General features: G+C 41.6%; 1 protein-coding gene across 3 annotated transcripts in view; it reads right to left on the reverse strand.

Moving 5' to 3' along the window:
- The window catches only part of Prkd3 (protein kinase D3), a 72,798-nt gene that overhangs the window by 7,229 nt on the left and 40,138 nt on the right, over positions 1 to 25,431 (reverse strand). For all 3 annotated transcript variants that reach the window (XM_076559604.1, XM_076559602.1, XM_076559603.1), the window contains 11 exons: positions 20,963 to 21,155; positions 20,131 to 20,208; positions 17,785 to 17,968; positions 16,685 to 16,808; positions 13,354 to 13,431; positions 11,756 to 12,032; positions 8,353 to 8,405; positions 6,264 to 6,336; positions 4,341 to 4,447; positions 1,213 to 1,374; positions 575 to 673 (listed from right to left, as the gene is read on the reverse strand). In XM_076559604.1, the coding sequence (XP_076415719.1) occupies positions 575 to 673; positions 1,213 to 1,374; positions 4,341 to 4,447; positions 6,264 to 6,336; positions 8,353 to 8,405; positions 11,756 to 12,032; positions 13,354 to 13,431; positions 16,685 to 16,808; positions 17,785 to 17,968; positions 20,131 to 20,208; positions 20,963 to 21,155 (1,428 nt within the window). The remainder of the gene's footprint in view (positions 1 to 574; positions 674 to 1,212; positions 1,375 to 4,340; positions 4,448 to 6,263; positions 6,337 to 8,352; positions 8,406 to 11,755; positions 12,033 to 13,353; positions 13,432 to 16,684; positions 16,809 to 17,784; positions 17,969 to 20,130; positions 20,209 to 20,962; positions 21,156 to 25,431) is intronic.

Below are 25,431 nucleotides of genomic sequence, written 5' to 3' on the forward strand. Positions count from 1 at the left end.
GATTCTGGTTATTACTGACTGCAGCTATCCTGAAATGCCAAGCACTTCCCAGAGGAAATGCCATGATTGACACCTGACTTAGGAAAAGCATTACCGTCAACTGAGAGAGAAGGGATCCCATGTCTACAAGAGCACAGTGCACACAGACACTGGAGGACACAGCGGGAGACACATTCAAATGCTGCTTGCCGTTTCTAGTACATGTCATACGGCACATGTCTCATGAATAAGATTTTCTGCATCATAACTGCATTTGGTGACTCTTTGACTCAGATATTTGAAGTGCACAGATCTTAAGTGTGTGATTGTGGGCCATTTATACATAATTAGAACCCACCCCCCAAAAAAGCCCCAAATTTTATTTCTTCAGACCTACTTATGTCTAAAAAATGTTTTAACGGGCAAGAACAATACACTAATAAAGCCTGACTTTAAATGATGCGGCTACCGATTCAAACTGGCAGTTACAGACTACAAGGGTATGTACCTGGTGCTCTGTTTTGTATTAGGAGGGTGGTTTGTAAATGTCACCAACTCAAAATAGTTCTTAATCAGGTTCTGGAGAATGTCTCACCTGAGGAAATGGCTCCGCTGATGCAAGCAGCACGTTTTCGGGCTTTAAATCACAGTGCACGATATTCTTAAAGTGGAGATTCCTCAAGGCAACGAGTATCTGTTAGGACAGAGGTCGTGAGAGGAGTGACTGAGCGCAATCAGGGCAGAGCGGCAGGCAGGCGTGAAAGGGCCGCGATGAACCCAGTGCTTTACATGACAGCCAAGACAAGCTGTTCCTGCAGAGCACCCACATGGCCGCTCCCAACTGTTTGTAACTCTAGATCCGTACGATCTGATGCCTTCCTGACCTCCAAAGGCAACACACACACACACACACACACACACACACACACACACACACACACACACACGGTAGACATATATACATACAGGCAAAACACATAACAATAAAATTTAAATCTGAGTCTACCCTGGTAAAGGGCTTTTTAAAAAATGCCTAGAAAATCTGCTAAACTCCAATATGACTTCTTGAATTGTATGATAATTTCAAAACTCCACTATATTTAATCAAGATGTAGCTAAAAGTATTATTGTTCTCTTCTATTATGACTACTAATGCTTAATCTCCCAATATGTACACATGGTGCCATTTAATTCTCTTAGTTTTTTACTGGCTTTAAGGTAGAGTTAAAATACCTGTGTGACCATGAATTTAGTAATTCGTTCTGGAAGTCGACTTTTTTCACTGGACAGAATCATCTCCAACATATCTCCATGAAGTTTTTCCATCACTACGAAGACTCGTTCTGGGGTTTCAAACATACACTCCAGATTTACAATCCCAGGGTGGTGTAGATTCTGAAGAGAAGTGGCAAGGTGTTTGGATGATCAACTTTAGTAGAAAACTAATCTTACCATGAAACCACCTCAAATCCTGCGATGATTACATGAATATACACAACAGAAAGAGAAAGAGTTTACTCTCACCCTCCTTGAAGAAGCTTCTTTTTGCATTACACGGAGACCATTACAGAACAGGTCCAAATGCAGAGACCACGGAGTACCCAACACCAGATGACACACCCACAACCCACCCTATGCTGGAGGCTCAGAACACCGTGACGGGGCCAGAAGACCAGGAAGCCTGTTGTAAGATAGTCTCTGCTATACATGACAGGGAGGCTGCATCCACGGAATTTCAATAGTACGGTTGTCTAAGTAAGACCCGCAAAATGACACTAACGGGTGACAGGCCAACACACCAACACGGATGGGAGCCATCTCAGAGGGCCACCCCTACAGGAAGAGCTCCGGACAAATAATGACTGCCGGGAGAGGGAGAATCAGTCTGCCACAGGGGTGAGCCCGAGAGAGTCAATCCCAAGCAGTGAGCCCTAAACACACATATGTATACACACATACACATGAAACCAGTAGATTGTATTTATAAATTTGCAAGCAATAATAGTGAATAAAAAACTTAGAAAGTAAACTAAAAGCATATAAAATAAAAACTACAACAAGACTCAGGTATGTTCCCCAATTTTGGGCTGTTTTCAAAGTCTTCTTTTCAACAAGAATGTCTTTGTATTTTAAATAAACAGCTTAGGCTGGCTACTTGACTTTTACACACCCGCCTACCTCACACACAGAGAATTGACACCTGGATTTACCGCAGTATTTTCTTTACTAACCCCATTTCTAATATTTATAAATTTCTTCTGCTTTCCTTAGCCATTCTTTTTACACACATTTATTTGTGTGTGTGTGTGTGTGTATGTGTGTGTGTGTGTGTGTCTCAGGGTACATATGGAAGGGTGGCTAGAGTATAATTATAATAGGGATTCCTTCAATCCATGTGAAAAGTTTATGTGGAATGCTCACTGACTAAATCTTATAGAACCAATTTCAGTACGTAAAGTGCGATTTGAAAATTTTGTTTTACAAAGTATTTGTGGTATAAGTTCACATTATACTCTATCTTACATTCAAAGAACATTAAAGTTCATCTTTAAACTATATATATATATATATATATATATATATATATACACATACATACATACATACACACACACACACACACACATACATATAGGTTTTGTTAAATTTACACACTGCCAAGAAAGACCTAAAGTCAAAATTTTGCACACACACACTCCTTCCCTCAAATAAATAAGTTTATATGAAAGCAGTGTATCTGGAGACATCCTAAGATCACCTAATATGTAACATTGTTATAAACAACCAGAATTCACTATGTGCGTTAAATGAAAATTCCTAAATTCAATACTGTTTGTCATCAAAGTCAAAGTGAAATCAATCCATCGATATAGATCCTTATTTTTATTGTTTTACATATTAGTTGGACAGCAAGATTTCAAAATTAAATAGGAAAAGAGATCAACAACACACTCTCATACTGAGCTTATATAAATGCTACTAATATTCTACCTAAAGTTAGCTTTGTTGGAAGCAGGGCTTGAGATGAGCTTAGTTACTAACTGACCAGAAACTTTAATTATCATTCCTCTGAAAACATGAAGTGAACGTTACTTACCAGTGATGACGTCAGAAATGTATCATTAATCATTTGCTTAAACACTCTTTCCTTTAAGGAAGCCTAAGTACACTGGTGTTTCCTTTTTTTTTGTTTTGTTTCGAGACAGGGTTTCTCTGTGTAGCTTTGCGCCTTTCCTGAATCTCGCCCTGCAGACCAGGCTGGTCTTGAACTCAGAGATCCGCCTGGCTCTGCCTCCCGAGTGCTGGGATTAAAGGCGTGAGCCACCATCGCCCCGCAGTTATTTCTTAAATAACATGCAAAAGCCACACAATGAACTAATGGGTATTTGCATATTATATTATTATTCACAATATTCAGAAGATACAACAATCAAGCTAAATTTCTATCTTCTAGATAACTCCCAAAGGAGATAAAGACATTAGGTTAAAAGAAAAACACAAGTACTTTATTTTATGTGATTTACATTCTTGCTACCGAATCTTTCAAATATATTTTAACAAGTTGAGCATGGTGGTACGTATTTGTAATCCAGCACTCAGGAGACTTCAAACTGGAGGAGCACCATGAGTATGAGACTATCTTGGGCCATACAGTAAGCCATGGTGTTAATAAAACCAAAACAACAAAAATTCCAGATAAATAAAAAATAAACATCACCAAACTTGTAATGAAATAGTGCAATACAAATAACTTTGAATTAATAGAGCAACATAATTAATAGAACAACTTTTAAGTCAGTGTTTATTTTAATGGTAATTAGTATATTCATGTCATTTCTGAGACTTTTTTTTTAAAGATTTATTTATTATGTATTCTGCCTGCATGTGTCTCTGCATGCCAGTAGAGGGCACCAGATCTCATTACAAGTGGTTGAGCCACCATGTGGTTGCTGGGAATTGAACTCAGGACCTCTGGAAGAGCAGTTGGTGCTCTTAACCATTGAACCATCTCTCCAGTGCCATTTCTGAGACTTTGATGAATAAAACAATGACATGATAAAAAATACAGCAGAAGCATCAGTATCCCTGAATGAATTAAGACTAGATATTTCCTTTATTATCTTTAGAGATTTCACTCAGAAAAAAAAGTTCTAATCAAACTAGTATTACAGAATAAAGTAATAGCAGCTCCCTTTAAACTTTTAAACACTATGGTGATCTTAAAAAAAGGACCCGCACTGTTCGGTATTCCAAAGATCAAAACCAACCCCGATACCTGTCCTCATCTGCATCATCTACAATGCTCACTCAAAACTCATGAATCCACACGCCAGCCTGTGTCAGCCATTTTAACTGTTTACCTGTAAAATGGCCACCTCATTGCGGAGCTGACTCTCTTGCTTTGTGGGGAATCTCATCTTGTCAATGACTTTAATAGCCACGTCCCTTCCAGTCTTTCTGTGTTTTCCTGTTAGAGAACAGAAAGAATCAAACTGGCCGCTGTAACAAACAGAAAAGCTTCACAGGAAGTTGTGCAGACTGAAATTTTAGGTATTTCCTCTTGCATTTTCTGTTGTTCATTTTCTTTTCCACAGTCTAAGAAATGAGATGCTTTCCTCTAGAGTACTGCCCCATAATAAAGGCAATACTATGACCTGAAATGACATAACATCTTCATGAACTTGCTTGCTGAGAAGCAATAGACCATGTTAAGTAAGTGGAAGTTTTTAAATGCCCTGACCAAGTCTTCAGAGACTGTCAAGATGGAAATATTTTATTTGAGGTCCACTAAGTCAGCAGAGTGATTAAGTACGATACCCTTAAACTCCAGATCTTTATATTCTAGGTATAAAATAAGTAGGCAGCAATATCTCATCCAGTACTTAAATGAATTAGTTACCTTGTGTTTATTAAGTGGGGTCACTGTCTAAATGCTATAGTTTAAGAAGTGAAAGCAGCAGGTACATTTATTTATTAGCTTCAGTTAACAGGCGTGTGACTTGTTCTCTATTATTCTATTAAATTGAAAGTTACTCACAACTCTTTCAAGGACGCAGCCCTAAAAATGTGACTAACTGAAAAGACTAGACAAACAGGGCATGTTTGGTAAGATGCCACCAGTACTTCAGACCATTTTCTTTTCTCTCAGTGAGGTCTTCCGGAGATATCACTAGTCTAAAATGGACAAATTTGAAGTCGCAAACCACGGTGTTGGGCCTATGTGTACAACCCACACATTTTCTGTGTGAAACGTAATGGCAGATACTGGGAATACAAGAAAACACAGACATCTCTAAGCCTACCCCAAAGTTCTGTAGGAAGATGAGAGAAACCCAAAATGTCGCAGGCACTACGGCAGGAGGATGCCCCTTATGTGGCAGGAGGAGCAAGGAAGCACAATGCAGTGGAGAGGTGGGATGGGGAGACAACACAGTAGAGGCAGCCCTTCAGAAGAGGCACACAGGATGGAGAAGGTGCAGAGGTGAAGGAGAGAGACGTGCAAACACGACTGGAAGAAATCAAAATGAACCGCAGTTAGAACAGACGTTACACAAGCAAGGAGAGAACCTCACAGCTTGCATACTCTAAGAACAACGGACAGGACCCACAGACAGTGGGCTTCTGTATGCACGAATGCTTCTCGGTATGCACGAATGCTAGTATCAGATGCTGATTTTCTGAAAGGTTCACTCCAAGATGGTGGGAAAGAAGGGTCCGACTGAAGGAAGTAAGGAATGGCGAAGCTTTGACGGTCCATCTTGAATTATAGCTTATGAGGACTTTCATGGACACATTCGTTTTAATTAATTCCAGCAAGTCTATGAGCAGTGCAATTCAGTCTACTACTAGCTTCTCCAGCAGCTGTCAAGATATTGAGGCACACTAAGCGGTTTCATTAGCATCCTTAAACACAGAGCAGAGTGAGTCTGGACACCTGAGAGAAGTCATGTCAACAGAAAATGAATGTCGTCTTTGCAGTGAATGAGTGGGGAACACACTTCAGTGAACAGTCCACACAACCCAACACCAACACATCTTTATGAACGATCTTCAAGAAGAGATAAAGACTATTATAGAAATAATTTCCTGATTCTGTTACTTTAAGAATCTTGCAACTGAAATGAAGGGATACTCTGTTTCACCATGAAGGACTTGTTTGAGAGGATGCAAACCAGCCTTTGGGGAAAAAGGAACGTAAACAAAACTATGAGCTACAAGAGTAACAGCCATCTTAAAATTTTACAATTCAGAAACTACACATATAAAAGGCTGTAATTGCTTACCTCCATAAACAATGCCAAACTGGCCAGAGCCAAGGACCTCATCTGCAAAGATCTGGTAAACACTGCTGATGTCCTATCAAGAAAGAAAGCCAACACCACCAATGTCACTGACTCAAATACTTAATTAAACACATTTTAATTTTTATGTTACAGCAAAAGTTTTCTATGCTGATTCCTCTAGAGGTTGCTGGTCAACCAGTTTGCCTAATCAGTGAGCCCCAAGCTAATGAGAGAGAAAACACACACACACACACACACACACACACACACGGTGGAAGGCGCTCGACAGGAAAGATGCTCGAGTTTGCCCAGGCCCCTACGTGTACATGTGCACCTAGACCCATATCCAAAATAAACACCTAAATTCATGCTGGGATTGAGATGTGTGTGGAATTCTCACAGAAATCCACTCAATGCTCCTCCATCCAGCCATCCATTTTTTTTGGGGGGGGGGGGCGGTTACTGTTTGCTGCTCTCAGAACATTCAAACACTGACTTGGAGTGGGTAGTGCCAGAACTGCATTATGGGTATGACTGGTGAAAGACGAACATTAGCCCATTTGGCATATCCAAAGCGTCAACCTCGAAACAAACACCACTGGATGTGTATATACATACATGTTACGTTGTAATGAAGGCTTTAAAGGTTGTAAGGATCATTTTGTATAGGCTTATCAGCCTCAATTCAATTTTTAAGTGATCGAATTTTGGCTCTAATCAAATTAGACAAGGGGCATTAAAGTAAAGGAGGCCCAAGTCGAGTCTTTTCTCCTTGGCCGTGCACGCGCAGATCTTTAGGCTCCTGTGGGGTCAGTCAGACGTTTTCTCTCACGTTCCCGCGGTTCCCCTTTCTTTCCTCAATATGGCATTTATTCTGGTTATCACCAGGACATGAGACCCAGGGGTTGTTACTCCTGATGCTTACGATCTCTTACTGACTAGAAATTCATTCTCAACTTCAGTCTCGGAAAGCTGCAGACTTATGTCGGAAAACTGTAATAGCTTACACTCCAGGTGAAAGAGAGATCTTTACAGAGAACAACACAGATCAGTTTTCTAGCATCTTTCTTTGTTTCTTTCAGTCTGATCCAAGAGGTGGCAAAGTATGGCTCCTGGCTCTTTCTCTATGGCTTAATCCATGGTTAAGTTTTTAAAATGACTGGACAAATCAAAGTAATAATTTGTGATATGTGAATATTACATGAGATTCATGTTTTAGTGGCCACACATTTATTAAAATAGTCATACTCGTTCTTGTTTGGTATTCGCTACAGTGGACAAGTTGGGTAGACTTTACCATGTAATTGTTTACTACCTGGTCCTTTACTGAAAAAGGCTGCCACATTACCACAAAAGTAGTTTACACACAGCAGTCAAACTTAATCTCCTCCCCGAAGGCCCTCCTTTTCCTGCTGCCTTCCATTTGCTCATCCTGTTCCTGTCCCTGCTTGAATGTCCCCCAGCTGACCCCTCAAGCCCGTGTCAAACCGCATTCCATCCTCTGAGGGGCGCTCGGGGCGTACTTCTCCTTAGGAAGCCTTCTCTGTGGACCAGGATGAAGTAGCCTGACCTAACGACAGAGCTTATCACTGTGTAGTATTCTCATGTCATCTTTTTTTTTTTTTTTTTTGGTTTTTTTTTCGAGACAGAGTTTCTCTGTGTAGTTTTGGTGCCTGTCCTGGATTTCGCTCTGTAGGCCAGGCTGGCCTCGAACTCACAGAGATCCTCCTGGTTCTGCCTCCCGATTGCTGGGATTAAAGGTATGCGCCACCGCTGTCTGGCTTCATGTCATCTTTTAAGTGAAGAAATTCTTATTTTTATGATAAAAAAAAAAAAAAATCTACTCCAGTTTCTTACCTAAAGCAGGGACAGCATCCCCATGAAGTTTAGCCTAGGGACAGCATCATTACCAAGTTTAGTTCAGGGACAGTTGAACTTTAGGGACAGACAGCATCACTACAAAGTTGAGTTTAGTATCTTAGCAACTGCTCAGTACTTGGGGACACGACTTATACCTGCTAAGTCTTTCACATTAATTTCATTATTTTAATTAACCAGTCTGCACATATTGGATATAATTATTGCTTACCACATTCTCCTGGACCTGACAGTTAGATACGGAGATACTGGTCGCCAGATCTTCTGTAAAATATAAGAACGAAATATGAGAAAAGCATGAAATCATTAGTATATGACTTAATATTACTTACTGGCATGAAAACCAATAGCTTATCAAACTTAAAAAATATATCAATACAGATAATATATTCATTAAAATGTTATACACAATACTAATCCATCAACAAGAAACTTGGTAAAATAAAACATGACACATTTATACAAAATAATCCTCTAAGTATGTAACAAACAACACAGATCCATAATTATCCAGTCAGAAAACTAGTCATGATGTCCTATTAAGGACGGTTGTTGGCATGGCTCAGTGACAGAGCATTGTGTGTGAAGTGTGAGGCCCCGGGTTCAATCACCAGCACTCCTGGGAGCGAAAGATGAAAAAACAAGTCACATGGTAGCAGGGTCTGAGTTCAAACTAAGAATGTTACTTCTGGGGAGTGAGTGATGTAGGCCTGGGGATGAGGACTGTAATATTTGTACCTCTACACTGCTTATGTTGTTTTAAAACAGGAAAAGCATGAATCAGGAGATGGCTCAGTGGTTAAGAACACTGGCTGTTCTTTCAGAGGACCTGGGTTGGAGTCCCAGCACCCACAGGGTGGCTCCCAACAACATGTAGCTCCAGTCCTAGGGGATCTGATATCCTCTTCTGGCCTCTGAGGGCATCAGTCACACATGTAGTACACAGACATACACGCAGGCAAAACAGCCATGCACATTTTTTTTTTAAAGCTCTCATAACTTTTTCTACAAACTAATATAGAAATCATAACTATTTCTACAAAGTTTCCATGAGTCACTATGGTAAACAAAGAAGGTAATAAAAACAGGGAAACATGTAAACAAGCAAAAGGACATTATTCAAGACCGGACTCCTCTAGACAACCCAAAGAAACAAAATACCAACTTTCTTTCACAGGTCTACATATTAAAAATAAGACATCACTAATATTTAAGCAAATTCTTCCTCATAAATAAGAAACATGGGCTGGGGGATGGCTTAGTGGGCAAGGGCATTTGCTGTGCAAGCACAGGGAATCTGAGTTCAATCCCCAGCACCTATTTGGAAAGGCCAAGGGTGGCCTTATGAAGCTCTGTGAGGAGCAGAAACAGGAGGATTATGGGAGCTTGCTGGCCATTCAGTCCATTGGAGAGGCTAGCCCCTGTTTCAGTGAGAGATCCTGTCTCAAGGGAATAGCAGAGAATAAAAGAAAAAAAGACTTGATACTCTCTAGTTTTCATAGGTGCACCCAGGTACATATACCAACACACACACACACACACACACACACACACACACACACACACACACACACACACACCCCTATGAAGAGCCCTATTTAAAAATACTAAGCCAATTCAAAACTGTTTAAATTCATATTTCCTATACTTTTTAGAGACTCACTATGTAACCCAGACTAGCCTGGAATTGAGATCTTTAAACAACGATCAAGAGAAGGCCCGTCGACAGAATTAGTGTGCCTGCCACTGCCTTTCTAGCCGTCTGCTCCCTAGTTTCATTGTTCTCTCGCAATGGCCTCTCCATCTACAGTTTCCGACTGGTTGTTACACAGGTCGCCAGAGCAGCAGAACAGGGCCACTATAACTTAAGTGTTGGGCACTACGTCATGTGCATTATGTGCACTTATGATTCATCCCACTTTAGATGACAGAACTCAGAGCCCAAGATCACAGAGCAAAGGAAGAAACAGCACTGAGTCTACGTTCCCTGTGATCTTCACCCCACCTCTCCCCCTCGCCCCCTCCGCCCTGAGACAGGGTTTCTCTGTAGCTTTAGAACCTGTCCTGGATCTCGCTCTGTAAACCAAGCTGGCCTCGAACTCAAAGAGATCCGCCTGGCTCTGCCTCCCGAGTGCTGGGATTAAAGGCGTGTGCCACCACCACCTGGCTACATCCTTCACTTTTAACTCCTATGATTCTGCCATAGAGACTTTTAACTAAGCCTTTGGATATTAAAAAGAAAATGTGTGTGTATATATGTCTCTATTATTCTAGGGGAAGGGTTCTTAGTTTTGATTAAATGTTTATTTTGTTTAAATCTCCCCCAGAATTTAAACACTGTTAACTATCTCCATTTATTTATCCTTCCTCAAGTCACACTGAACACCAAAGATGTACATGATTACAACCTTCATCTTTTTGATTATACCTGTCTTCCCCGTGAAAGGAAGACTACTTCCTCCATCTCTTCCTTTACCTCTGCCTACCCTACTCTTGACTGCAGTCCAAATCCCAAACCAAATTTTCTATTATGAAGCCTCTACTTTTCCTATTCAGATCTGTTTCTATAGTGAAGCATTCCTTATTTTGGTTCTGTACTGTATTTTGCTACTACCTAACACCCATATATATCATATTCCCTTAAATAGCTTTTATTATTTCTTTTTTGAATTTCAGTTAAAGGCCTAATACAATGCACAAAACAGCTACATAAAATAATACAGGTAAACTGAGGTAAACTTTATTTGGTAAGGAATTGTCACTTATTTCAATATAATGAATGAATGTTTCTTTATAATTCTTTATAGACATAATTACAACAAGGTAAAAGTGGTATTATACTATAATTTATTTACTATTAACTATTCATTCAACCTTTATTAAATTTGGGCTAATTTATAAGTTCTGTTGGTGTAATACACTTTCTTTCTTTTTCTGGGACAGAATCTCATCATGGTCCTGGCTGGCACTTGCTTTACAGACCAGGTTGGCCACTAATCACAGATCCACCTGCCTCTGCCTCCCCAGGGCTGAGATTAAAGGCATGTGCCACCACGGCTGCCTCAGTATCTTTTTAATTTCTCTCTTGAGTCACTTAAAAGTAGCATCATTCTGACTTAACAGATTTTATGTGTATAACATAAACACAGTACTTTATTACTGGTTTCTATGCCACCATGAAATAAAATACTAATGCTTAATGTCACGAGACTTCATGGATGCTAAGCACTGTAGCACTGTTCTTTGTCTGAAGTCTGGCTCCACTTAACATTAACAACCCTACAAAGTAGCTACTGTTATAGAGAGGCAAGAGTCCCTGTCTCGGGTTGGACAGACAGCAGGCTGGTAGATGCAGACTTTAAATGTGAAGAGACTAATTCTGTAGCTAGCTGTGGATATACACTGGAGCCAACATTCATGTATGTATTCATGTATATGTATATATGAACAATATCCAGTTAACTTCATGAAAGTATTAACTAGCGGGATTAGCTATTAAAGACAAAACTTAAACATTAAAGATGGAGAACAGAAAATGATTTAAAAAAAAAAGCAGTCACACAAGTATATCTACAAATGCTCAAGACAGGAAGCCACCAAGGTGTCTCACTCACTGTGGTCTTTCCCTTGACCTGGAGAAGTGCAAACACTTGCTTGAGGGGTTACGGGCATGAGGGCCTGGCGGATTGCTTTCTCCCAGCTTTGGGCTACGTCGAGTCCAACTCCAGTGGCCGCGAGGACAGGGTTGTGAGAGCTGCTCCCGTTGTTCTCCCCAACGAAGTACACCACAGTGTCGGTGATGATCTCAAAACAGTGTGGGTTACTGCCTTGAGAAATGCTCGTGAGATCTTGTGGGGAAGATATGCGGAGAATTTCTGAAAGTGGAATTTCCTGCAATAAAAGTTAGGCGTTGAAAAACTATGTAATTTACTACTACTACTACTACTACTATTATTATTTTCGAGACAGGGTTTCTCTGTGTAGTTTTGGTGCCTGTCCTGGATCTTGCTCCTTAGACCAGGCTGGCCTTGAACTCACAGAGATCCGCCTGGCTCTGCCTCCCGAGTGCTGGGATTAAAGGCGTGCGCCACCCCCGCCTGGCTGGTACGTCTGTCTTCAGTGACTTGACTGTCTAGTAACGCTAGAGGCAGGTCACGGGGTACTAGACTCAGGGCATGGGAGATGGTAAAGTGTTAGCCGGGCAAGCGTGAGGACCGGTCTGATCCCCAGGGCTGGAGGGTGGCAGGCAGGGACAGAGGGGTCTCAGGGAGACCACTGGGTGGCTAGTCCATCCCAAACAGTGAGCCCCAGGCTTAGTGAAACCCCATCTTAAAAAATAAGGTGGTGGGGCTAGAGAGATGGCTCAGTGGTTAAGAGTACTTTCTACTCTTGCAGAGAACCCGGGTTCAGTTCCTAGAACTCACAGGGTAGCTCACAACTACTTATAATTCTAGTTCCAGAGAACGTAATGCCCTCTTCTGGCCACTATGGGCACCAGGCATGCACAATGTGCACATACATACATTCAGGCAAAACACTCATACACATTAAAAAAAAAGTCTTACACTTCAAAAAAAAAAAGGTGGACAAGAGAGGAAGACATCTGACATCCACCTCTGGTCTCGCATATGCACTGTGTGTACACAGGTATACATGTATGCACACACACACACATACACACACACACACACACACACACACACACACACCAAAGGAAGAGGGATTTGGGCTATAGCAGATCATTAAAATGCAGGCAGAGAAGCACTTAGGAAGGCAGGTTGCCTCCATACCACTTGTCAACATCAATTAGCCAGTGCTACTCGACAACTGTGTCTGGAGACTGCTCTTCTGCAAGCAGGACCCTGAAGCTGAGCAAGGAAAAAATAACGGCAGAAAGAGAATCTCGGTCAGTAAGGTTGCTTAAGCATTCCTTCTAGTCTATGCGTTGCCCTAAATTATTAATTATTTAACGCTTAGTCCAAATATTAGGTCAGAAAACATACGTAATTCCTCTTTTTTGGTGTGTATGTGAAATGGAGGCCACGGGCAGCAACTTCAACAAGGACCTAACAAAGACCTCTGTAAACTCTAGTAGGCAGACGTAAGAAGTACAGTCACATGAAAATGAAGTTAACCATATACAACTTTACTGAACCCAGAAAATACAATTACCACAATATCTTAACATTTTATAACAATGCAAAACCCCTACCTTATAATACTTTGATCCAGATTCATTTTGGAACAATGTCAGACATTTGCTGTCGAGTCTCCAATAATGCCTCTTTCTCTATTAAAAACAGAAGTTAGGAAATGTGGTTCAAAGATTTTTCCTTCTAAAATACTTGCACTTTTCCTTTAATACCCATTCCTGTATTTTGAGTAGTTTTGATTAATGGGGTTTAAAAATTTCAAAATATAAAAAGGAAATCTAGTGAAAAGTATGACTCTCCGTGACTCCTATCCCGTTTCTTACTCTTCTCTAAGTTACATGGTTACATTTTGAGGGATCCTTTGATAGACATTTCTGTACGCACACATTAATGCCTGTTATTCATATGCAGAGATTTATGTAATTTACTTAGATGCTAAATTTCTAGACGCTGTCCAAAGATACACAGAGAGCTGCTCCCCCGAGCACCAACAGGCAAGGGGTTCTCAGGCCCCAACCATCCCTGCTCACCCAGCTCCTGGTGCCTAAGGGAAGGGCTTCCTGGATGCAGAGGCCCAGACCCACACTTCTGTAGCGCCAGCTTAGAGAACTGGGCTGCACTCAAGCTAGGTCAGAGGTTTCTTTTAATCGTGGACAGCAGCCAGTGGAAAGCCACAGAACGAGCCAATGTGCTGAGAATAAAGACTCAGTCCTCAACGGAACACTGATATTTACTCCAGCACCACTAGGGTTCAGGGAACATCCTACAGGAGGCAGAAAGAGCCCGAGGATGGGGAGGGGTGTTGTGGAACGCCATCTTCAGGGACTGACACACTCCAAGCAGCTGTGGCTCCCTGCACGAGACTGTACCAGATCAAGCCTGACAAATTCCTGGCACAGGTGGAGTAGAGGATCTTCAGGTCTCGCCCATTAAGGAGGGGCCATTAACAGTGGATAGTTGTTCTGAGAGGGAGAAATCATTCATTTTTTTTTTTGAGGATGTGGACACTGGTAGGTTTACATGCTTCAGTGAGTGGCCAAATACCCAGGTATATATGGGTAGTACTCATTAACTTGACTTAGTGGTTATCTCACACACACACACAGACATGAAGTTGAAAGGGTGATGTGTTGGGGGCACATGGGGTGAAATGGAGTAGATAAATTTCACTGTATACATATATGAAATTCTCAAAAATATGGAAAAAATCGTAAGAGATATAAAGAGACTGTTTTGATAGTGTTATTTTACATAAGACTGGACCTAATTTATAGTCATATCCCCAACACATGGGTGATTCCTTAGACCAGTGGTCCTCAACCTTCCTAATGTGTGTGACCCTTTAATACAGTTCCTCATGTTGTGGTGACCCCCAACCATGAAATCATTGTCATTCCTACTTCATAACTGTACTTTTGCTTCTATTATGAATCATGATATAAATATCTGTGTTTTCCGATGGTTTTAGGCCTCCAAAAGGGTTGTGTCCCACAAGTTGAGAACCATGGACATAGACCCTGTCTAACTGCACAGTATTGTGAAGTTTTGATCTCTGACGCACCAGATTAAAAAAAAGAGAAAATTGTTTTGTCAATGCACATTGAAGTTGATTATTTCTTATAAACGAAACCACACTTTATGTATATGGGTAATTTTATTTCCTCTTCTGTAATCTCTTTTCATATTAATTTGATTTTATTGGGATGCGGTATTTTTTACTATCAATTTGTTGGCTTTATTCACACATTTCAGATTAGCTCCTATTTAAAGCATAAGTTGAAATATTTTTTCCAGTCTGTCCTTTGTCTTGTTTGTTCAGGTTGCCATACAGAATTTCTTTCATGAGACTGGTTCACTGACCCCCCTCGCCAACGCTGAGTCTTTATAAAACTACTCTTCCAATGTCTCTTCTCCTGGTTTAAGTCGAAACCATTCCTGTCTTTGATCCATTGAGTTTTGTTACATGTGAAGTGTGATTTATGTTATGGTCATTTCCCCCCCACCCCCCCAAAAAAGGGCCACTTGGTTATCCCGATACTATTTATTGATTACCCATCATTAGACACTCCACTGAACTCTCAAATGTGTGTGTATTTCAGTTCCAGTTGAAAGGACGTGGATTATAAACAAATGAGAAAGTGTTCACTGCGATGCTGCTACCACATAAAACTTCACTGAAGCCAGCTAAATATATTCAACACTTGACATGGTTTTGAATATTTTTATTCTTTGAGCATTTTATAGATGCATACAATGTATTTTGGTCATCCTTACTCTTCCCCTAACTCTGCCCAGATCTCATACCCACCCCCCAATTTTGTATCTCTCCTTAAAAAATAACCTAGAGTTCAACTGCTGCTGCCCATAAATCCCTGGGTCTGTATGTGGCCATCGGTGATGCATGGCTGACCTACTGGGAGCCATAACCTTAAAGACCATCAAGTCTCCCCCACGGAAGCCCTCCCCCCTGGAATGGTGACCGGCTTGATCTGGTGCAGGTAGCCACAGCTGCCGAGTTCAGGAGCACAGCAGTTCCGTCCACGTCCAGAAGACACTGTTCACCCTGGCCCCCCACCTCTGGCTCTTACACTCTCTCTGCCATGGTCCCTGAGTCTCGGGGAGAAGAGCAGGCGCCATCCAGCCGCCGTCTCATCTGTGGCTGGACACTCCACAGCAACTTACTCTCTCCTTGGACCAGTGGTGAATTTCCACGTGAACTGCCCCTCCTCCACTTCTGCGGGGAGCTCTGAACACTGCAGCAACCTGACTTCCTAGTACTCTTAAGACTTACGAGAAAATGTCCAGCAGGTTTCTATGGCCGCTGATATCTACTGACCGCTTACTGCATGCCGAACATTGCCCCAAGCTCTTCTCACATCTATCAGCTCATCTGGATGTCTGAGAAATTACTACTGTGCGGCCCTTAGAGACGGAGAAGCTGAGGCATACAGAAAAAGAAGTCACCGGACCACGTTTACAGCTTCGGGGACAGACTCGTGAGCACTAGCTCTGAAGCCAGTGTTCTGAACTGCTGCACTACGCTGCCTTCCCCTTCCGCTCTGGAACTTTCCGACTCCTCCTCCTTGGTACAGCGATCCAGAGAGAACCATGTCCATTCACACTGTTTATACACACAAAAGCAACCGCTTCCTACCTGACTAAAGGCGGCTATTCAAATGCAATCCCAATTCCTTCCATCTTTAGCTATAATCATGTTTTGAGTCATTACTCTGGTGATCCTTTTGAATCTTGATGATCATTCAAGTATAACTTTTACACATTACTGTAGTCTGTATGTCTTAATAGAGAGTTCATCCTTAATTTGACAAGTGCACAGAGCGACAAGCACGACCAAGTGTTACTAGAGCATTGGAATGATGGATTACTGACCAGGTTGTCCCTGCTGGTGTAATGGACCATCCACCCTTCCTTCACCACTGTGCTGCTTTTCCTCTTTGTGTGCTTGATGGACTGGACAACCCTCATCAGTGGGATATTATTGCTTGTGGATGGACTAAAAAATATTTAAAATGGATGGTCAGTATTTTCAATATCTATTTGATAAAGAATCACACATACTGCATAAAGCCTCATCAAAAATTTAAAAGATAACTGAGCTAATATTTTTCCAAAATATTGTAAGGAGACAATGACTTAAAAGGAAACTAAATTAGCCCTGTTATACTGATACACAGTTAACATTTCAAACTTCTATAATACTGTAACTAATAGTCTGTCATGATCTTTTCTGGAAGGTCGTGGACACACACGAGAGGGTGGGGAAGGGAGGGGGCCACGAGGGACGGAGCAGAAGGATCTTCTGACCAGGTGACCTGGAGCCTGGGGGGTTCATTTGGGTTTGCTGTTGAGGAATTTTCTTGCCCTAGGCAGAAGAATAAATTCATAAGGCAAAACATGTTTACTCAACTTTACAGGGCTCAAATTTTAGAATCAGCAGATCATATTAAAGAAAAAACACTGTTAAGGGAAATTTCTTATAGGTATTAAGAAAATTAAACACTGTAGCAAGTAAAATCAGGTCGGGGAAAATTCTGGAGAAAGATGCAATCTGGTGCATGTGTACGGAAGCATCTCAGGAATGCAATCTGGTGCACGTGTCTGGCAGCATCTCAGGAATGTGCTCTTCACTGCTCCTTCGACCACTTGGTGACCCGCATGTGTGAAGACGCCGCTGCTTCATTTAACGGTTTAACACTGGCACCTGGAGGTAACGGCTCCACAGCTAGCTATTTTATACAGCCTCTATTAAATAAAGTCCTTTTCCCTTTAAGAAAGTAAAGATTCCTGTACTTTCTCTCGAGTAGATGGCAAAGGTAACAGAATTTATTTTAGAAATACTGTGGTGCATGCAAAAAAGAACTAGCCCTGATTTAATTAGATTTTAAACTACATTGAAAAAAAAAAATGCCGCCTTTCCTTAATGGAGACCCTGACCTGCCTTTGCCTTCGGCAGCAGCTCGGTGCATTACCTGATTGTCTTCACAGTCTCCTCATCTCGCTCCACATCAAGATCAGTCGGGTCCAGGAAGAACATTTTGTCTTCGGGTGGGGATGGCTCCTCCGAGTCATCCAAGCCCCTCCTGCCGTCACTGTTCATATCGCTGCTGTCAATATCCATGGGTATATCTGCATCAGTCCCCAGACTGGAAGGTTCTAGGAGAGTTTCAAAAGAACAGCTGCAGTTTAATATTAACAACGTATCGATGCAGCTAATTGGATCAGGCTTAAAACTAACTAGGAAAAAAAGTTTTAAAACTTGAGAAAAATATCCTGAAGATTCAAGGTGAGGTGACTCAAGGTGATTGTTTCTTACTTTGTGTGTGTGTGTGTGCTGGGGATCAAATGCAGGGTTTTACAAATTCTAGAAAGCATATGTAAAGAAGTCAGATAAGAGAGTTGCATTTCAGAATATGTAAAGAAATTCTACAATTCAATAATAAAAGACAAAACATTTATTTAAATGCTGACGGGATGTAAGCCTGTACATGGCTTTGGAAAGCTGGCAGCTCTTCAAAATGTTAAACATAGCTACCAAGTCCCTCAACCACCTACTATACCAGGTGTCTGCCCAAGTGAAATGTGTGTCCACAGAGAAGTAATACCCAAGTGTACATAGCAACGGTATTCCTAAGAGCCCCAAAGGAGGTACACCTCAAACACCTACTGACTGGTAATTGCACAAATAAACTGCAATCGTTTCTCTGGGAGCGGTATCATTTGTCCATGAGAAGAACTAAATACTGGCATAGTTACAATCTGTATGAACTCTGAAAACCTTACGCTAAGTAAAAGGAAACCGCCACTAGCCTACATATTTATTGTCTCACTGTATTTCTACACAGTCTGTCTATCTAAACTAGACAAACATGAAAGCAGACTGCGGTCGTCCACTGGCTGCCAGAGGCTACTGGAGAGGGAAGGATAGGGCAGGACTATGAATTTTGGAGGGAAATGAAAATTCCTAGCATTAGATAGTGATGGCCACACAACTCTGTGAATATATCAAACGGGTAAACTATAAAACAAACAAACTAGATCTCAGCAAAGCTGCTAAAAAATATCCCAGCAAGCCATTATGCCATCTGTAAATGAAAAAAGGGTTAGTCTGTCAAATTATCACAAAAATAAAGCATTTGAACAGGTAGTGCAGTGGGGGGGGCGCACATAAAGAACCAGGAAACACTTGAAAGATGTTCAAACTCATAAGGAACCAGAGAAATGCAAATTAAAACGAATATATGGCATTTCATATCCATTTATCAAAAGGTAGGAAGGCAAAAAAAAATGTGTAAACTCTAAAGCTGGACAAGACTTCAGGTATAGTTAAAGACCAATTATACTCTACTAATGATGTCAACTAGCTATGGTGCAACTGATAGGTTTACCCAAAACCTGTGTATCAAATCTACCTTCTAAGGTAAGGGTATCAGAAGTGGACCTTTGGGAGGTGATCCGTTGTGAAGGATCTGCTACGATTTGCATTAGTGCCCCAAAGAGCTTATTCGAACATTCCAGCATGTAATATGGAGCTAAATGGTATCTTCCATGAACCAGGAGGTAAGATTCTCATCAAACTCAGAAACTGCTGGCTCCCTGGACTTCTCAGCCTTCAGAACTATGGGGAAATTAATTTCTCTTGTTTATAAACTATCCCATCTATGGTATTTAATACCAGCCTAAACAGACTCAAGACAACTGACAGCCAAGAAAAATATGCAGAAAATGTTAATTAGATTCTCAAGGAGTTAGATTTTCAATCCTTAGCCGATTCCTAGAAGTTTTCTTACATTTACTGTTATCTCTTGTACAAATCGTTAAAGGGAAATTATATTAGAAGCCTAAAGCATGTACTCCCTATCTCTCCCTTCCAAAATCAGGAAGAGAGTCATAGATTACATGAGAGAAAGACCAAAGAGCCAGATATAGGTTCAAATTCTAGCTCTGCATTTCTTAGCCCTACTTCTTAGGCAAATTAGTTAATGTATTTGTGTTTTCGATATTGATTAGGGTTACCTCAGAGGGTTGTTCTTACATTTAAAAGTCAACAAATAAAGAATAAAGACAACATTTTAAAATGGAAGTCATTATGCCGCACCACTGGATGCTGGAGGCCACAGGGTAGCAGGGTGCTAAGAGAAAGATGGGAAGGCAGTAACTACTGCTGAGTAGCGTCCGGCCTCTGCTCAGTTAATACGTCAGGAGAAAACCTTGAACAAAGCCAGTAGAATGAAATCTGCAGCCATCCTTACCCAGACAATACAGAGTCACGACCTTTTCCATCTTTTACAAAGGCTATGAAAGATAGAGAATTTTACCTCCGTTGAAAGTCACCTCGCCGAGGCAGTCTCTTGGGACTTTGGACGCGCAGCGCTTATGGCAGTTGAATTTGCAATCTAAAATAAAAATATTCAGCTCATCATTTAAACAGGTAAGATGAGATATGATTACACTTCCTCGAAATCACTCCAAGATAGTGTCTTCCTCCCTCTAGGAACTCAAGTCTTGGAAGACAGTCTGGTCTCAACTCCTGACGGCATTTACTAGTTTTTCGACCCGACAGGGGTGGGTTTCTTTGTCTGTGTAATGAAGCTAATGCCCTTTGTAGGATGCAAACGTGCTGGCAGCCCCACCTCTCCTCCTCTTACTTCTTGAAGAATCTACCGGCATGCAGATTTCCTCCTCACCAGCCACGTGATCTTATGCTTATTTCAATGAGAATGAGTGCCATTATTTCTCATACACTTGCTTTGATGGTTTTTTCTTTTTGGTTTTTCGAGACAGGGTTTCTCTGTGTAGTTTTGGAGCCTGTCCTGGAACTCACTCTGCAGACCAGGCTAGCCTCGAACTCACAGAGATCCGCCTGCCTCTGCCTCCCGAGTGCTGGGATTAGAGGCGTGCGCCACCACCTCCTGGTTGATGGTTTCTTTTCTAACAATATAAAATACTGGAGATAAAAGTAATTTGGTACTCATGTGATGGGTGTGTGTGTGTGTGCGCACGTGTGTGTGTGTCTGTGTAGTTTTGCTTTTTTAAGCTAACTATAAAGAACAATTTAGACAGTAGAAGTTTCTGAAACTTAGATATTTTACACTTGTATCTATTATAAAAAACAGACATGACTTGTACCGAGAGTGTAACCAGTCCTACCTTTACACTGCATCCCTTGGCGAAAGAGGCCTTTCAGTAGCCGCTTGCAGTACTGACATATTGTCGGCCGGCCGTAAGAGTGGACAGCAAACGTGTGTGGAACTTTGACTCTGCACATCACCATCTTTTCCATCCAGATTGGGCGACCACTCCACGACGGAATTCTCTTACTTGGTTCTTGGTGAGTATGTGGCTAAAACAAGTCATTTCTATCAGTGTAAGTTAATATTAAAGACAAAGTGTTGTGAGCAAAGCTTAAGCATGAGTTTATTTATTGGGAACACTAAAGTCAACATTTAAAAGATGGGGACCTCAGCAGTTTTCTCTGGACTTAATTATCAACATTTGCACAAGGAAAAGTGCAGACCTCTGAAGAATCTGAGTCATTCTTAACACACGAACAAAGTGTGGAAATGACTTTATCTGGATCAGGCTAAGAGTAGAGAAACCAGCAGATTTCAGTTTCTAGCTCCGTTGAAAAGAATACAGAGTCAGATGGCGGCGGCAAGGCCGGCTCCAGTTCCGTCATTTGGTTTATTTCTCTACATTGTCAGAGTGCCTGCCACAAAACACACCCTTGAAGAAGAGAGAGGCCCTTGACAAAAATCGCAGCAGGCGTTGAGAAGATGGGAATCACAGGGCTGGGCACGGGGAGGACCCAGGGCCCCATAAATAAGGAGTCCAGAGCACCGATAACGCCGCCAGGGTCTCGCCCTCCCACTCCTAGGGAAGCTCCGACAGACTCCACCGACAGACTCCACCGCGTGACTTGGCCTACAGTTTGTTCTCCTTGGGACCCACTGACTGACTCTGCTGTTGAGGCAGGGACTGCCAGTGGTACTTCCTATAGCTTCCTTTACAATGGAGCTCTTTCTACCACCACCACCAGCAGATTCCTCAGCCAGCCCGACAGCTTTCTATTGTTTCCATCCCCCAATCCCTCACATAGACACACAGACACAGACACACACACACACAGACACGCACACACGCAAATCAGTCTTTGCCAGGCACATTTAGCATTTTACAATAAAAACCAAAACCTGACAAGGAATTTATAACAGATGTTAATACCCACTCAAAGCTGACCAAGCAGTTAATCCCAGGAAATAATGAACTGAGGAATCCTGGTCCCTGCTCACACTGTATTACTGGAAACAGCCTCAAACAAAATTTAGCTTCAAAATTTCCCAAAGATACTAGAATATGTTTGTAGGAATTTGAACTAAATGATGGCAGGCAAAAAACAAACTAAACAGTGTTGGTGATGTAATTAGATTTTTTAAAGCCATTCCTTGATATTGCAAATATTTTCCAGTTTTTTAGAGTTTTTTTTTTCTCCTCCAAATGAAGCTAAAAAATTAAAGAACAATTAAAAATGTTTATGGAGCTTAAGAGATAAGTAGATTTTTGTAACCACGGCTCTCTCTAAACAAAGGGAATAATCAAACTAAATTATATTCCAGTTCAGCACCGCTCATTCCGTTCACTGAATACACACCCACTGATTAGTATATGCTAAGTGCTATGTTATCTATTCGAAACACAAAATGATCTAAACATAATCCCGTTTGTAGGCACACAGGCTGAATACCCACCTGCACAGGACTGGAAAGATCACACTGAAGTCCTTGTCTCCACCGTTGGAACGGTGTTCGAGCTTGTTCTGATGCTCCCCACCCAGCAATGTTCAAATCGCAGACTGTCAGTCCACTCTGCACCTCCTGCTCCTTCACCTACTACTTTCGGTTTGTCTCAAGTTCAAATCATACAAGACATAGCAAGACTGATTTAGCTATTGTCATCAAATCCATAAGGCACGCCCGTCAAGAAGAGCTTTCTCCAGCAGGTCTTTTCATATGCCAACGGCCAGTTAATGCCTCTGTCCAGGTCCCGCTGCAATCAGGGCATTAGGGACGTAGTACAGAGCACACGCACCAGGCACAATTCTGGGTGTGTGGCTGTCACAGTCACCTGTCACTACATGGGGTTACTTAAATTCTATCTCATCGAAATATCGAACTGGACTCAGATGTGGGTAGGTCTCCTGCACTGAACTCTAGAAATAAACATTTCTTCCGACGTCAGTCTGCTGACTCACAATGTGATGCCATCGGTCACAGCGACTGCCTCTGTCGGTGAGGATGGCAGGAAAGGCATGGCAGACTTAATGACAACTGAAGGGAGGAGGATGTCTGGAGATTTAGCAAGAGAACTGGCTGAAAACAGGGCGACTGAGAACACCACACCGAGGACCGAGTGAAAGTGCTGGCCTGCTTTTAAAGTTCTCTGTTTGCAAGTTAATTGTACTTCCCCATTCATGCGGAGCTGGAAAATTTCTAAAAGTAATTTATTTCCACAGCTTAACTGTACGCTAATATTTGTCAAAGTTAATCCCTCACAAAAACTTTGTAACATCATTGCAAATTATCATTATATATATAATTGGTGGGTTAATGGTTTTGAAAATGCTTTTTTCCTTTTATTATTATATATGCTATATATAATATTTATTATATTATTATATAATAAAAGGAAATAAAGCATAATATCATATAATTATTAAAATTAATATCATGTAATATGCATATTATATATAGCATATATAATGATAAAGGAATAAAAGCAATTTTAAAACCATTACACACACTTAATTAGCACTGGAGATTCGGGGAGAGACGGACCTCCGTTTTTGTGCACCTGCTCAGACCTGACCTTGTCTTTCTAGTGTCCTTCTATTCTGGTCTGGTTCCTCAGCAATGTACTAGGAGTTTCACCTTCAAATAGCCAGCCTGAGTTGTGGATCTCGGATCTTACTGCTCTTACCTTAACCGAATTCAATGAAAATCCTGTTCTTTCACCTCTTTTTTTTTTTTTTTTTTTTTTTTTTTTTGATTTTCGAGACAGGGTTTCTCTGTGTAGCTTTGCGCCTTTCCTGGGACTCACTTGGTAGCCCAGGCTGGCCTCGAACTCACAGAGATCCGCCTGGCTCTGCCTCCCGAGTGCTGGGATTAAAGGCGTGCGCCACCACCGCCCGGCTCTTTCACCTCTTTATACTGTCTTCTCTGACCATGATAGAAATAGCCTTGTGCTGCAGACAAAGGCAATCTCAGGGTTAGACTTAAAGGCTTTGCTCCCAACATGCCTGTTTCCAAGCTTATTTCCTTATTCAGCGAGGCTTCGTATCTTGGCTTTTATTTATTTTTAGAAACGTATTCCTCACTTTCCCTAAGAAAACTGGGATGACAGCATGCCTCTGACGATTGTAATGAGGGTTATATGAGTAAGGGTAGGGCTCCGAGCTCCAAAGCTGGCACACGGGGGCTGGAGAGGAGCTTTACCACCCTTGGGTCAGTTTCAGGGCTGCTTTCACCTCCTAACTGCTCCTCTTCCTACATTCTCCACCCACAGAGGTTCATCTTCCTCTATCGGAGAAGTTTCAGGAAGGACATGTGTGGTGAAGGAAGAAGGATACCTGCCTCATGAGCCAGATCAGCTAGGATCGGAACTAGTATCAACAGAGCACAAATGTTATAGCCAGATGACCCTCATACTTGGGAAAATAATTGTATTTTTCAGTATATTGGGTATCACCATCACCATCATCTAGTGCTGATTTAAAATGTACAAGAGGATGTATATAGGTCATATGCAAATACTGTGTCGATGTCTGTAAAGGAGCTGAACACAAATGGCTTTCACTGTCCACGGAACCAATGTCCTGGAACCAACGCCCCGTGAATACTCCAGGATGGCGGCTGTACTTCTCCCTTTCCTCTGCCCTGCTGCTCTCCCCTAGGCTCCTAACAATCCACTGTGGGTAGCTGCCGTCAGAGCATCATTTGTGAGGCTTTTAAAGCAATATACATCTCTGTACCAGACAGCTTCCCTGGGTGGTTCAGTGTGTAAGGCATACTAACTTCCTAATATCAATTTCCTCCCAGGGCCTCACATATGGCTATACACAGCTTCTCATTCTCGGTCTCTACGCCACAGCATTCCTCTCCTACTTCACTTTATTACAGGTGTTTGCTGCTGTGGTGGTGGCGGGTCTGACTGGTCTAGAACCCATGATCCTTGCTCCAGTGCTGGGATTACCTTTCTCTACCTCAAAAGCCTCCTCTTGTGGCTAAGCCGTATAGAAACCTGAGAGGTTTTTACAAGAGGGCTACATACATTTCTATGTTGGTATCTCTGTTTGTAAAGATTTTGTTAAACCAACAATAGCCTGAAGCCTGGCACCGGACCAGTCTACAGAAGTCCTGATAGTACCGATATATGAACGACAAGGCATAGAAACAACCAATGACAAGATTATGATCGACAGATGTAAGCTGCTTCAAGGACTACCAAGCACACAAATCTTCATTCAACTACTGTATTTATCCTCGAAAGGGGGAAAGTAACTAATGAGATCTGAACTTAATTTGAGTTTTCCTATTCATGTGTCCTATGACTTTGGAAAGTCA

This window comes from Peromyscus maniculatus, chromosome 22 (assembly GCF_049852395.1).
Source record: "Peromyscus maniculatus bairdii isolate BWxNUB_F1_BW_parent chromosome 22, HU_Pman_BW_mat_3.1, whole genome shotgun sequence".
Taxonomy (NCBI): Eukaryota; Metazoa; Chordata; class Mammalia; order Rodentia; family Cricetidae; genus Peromyscus; species Peromyscus maniculatus.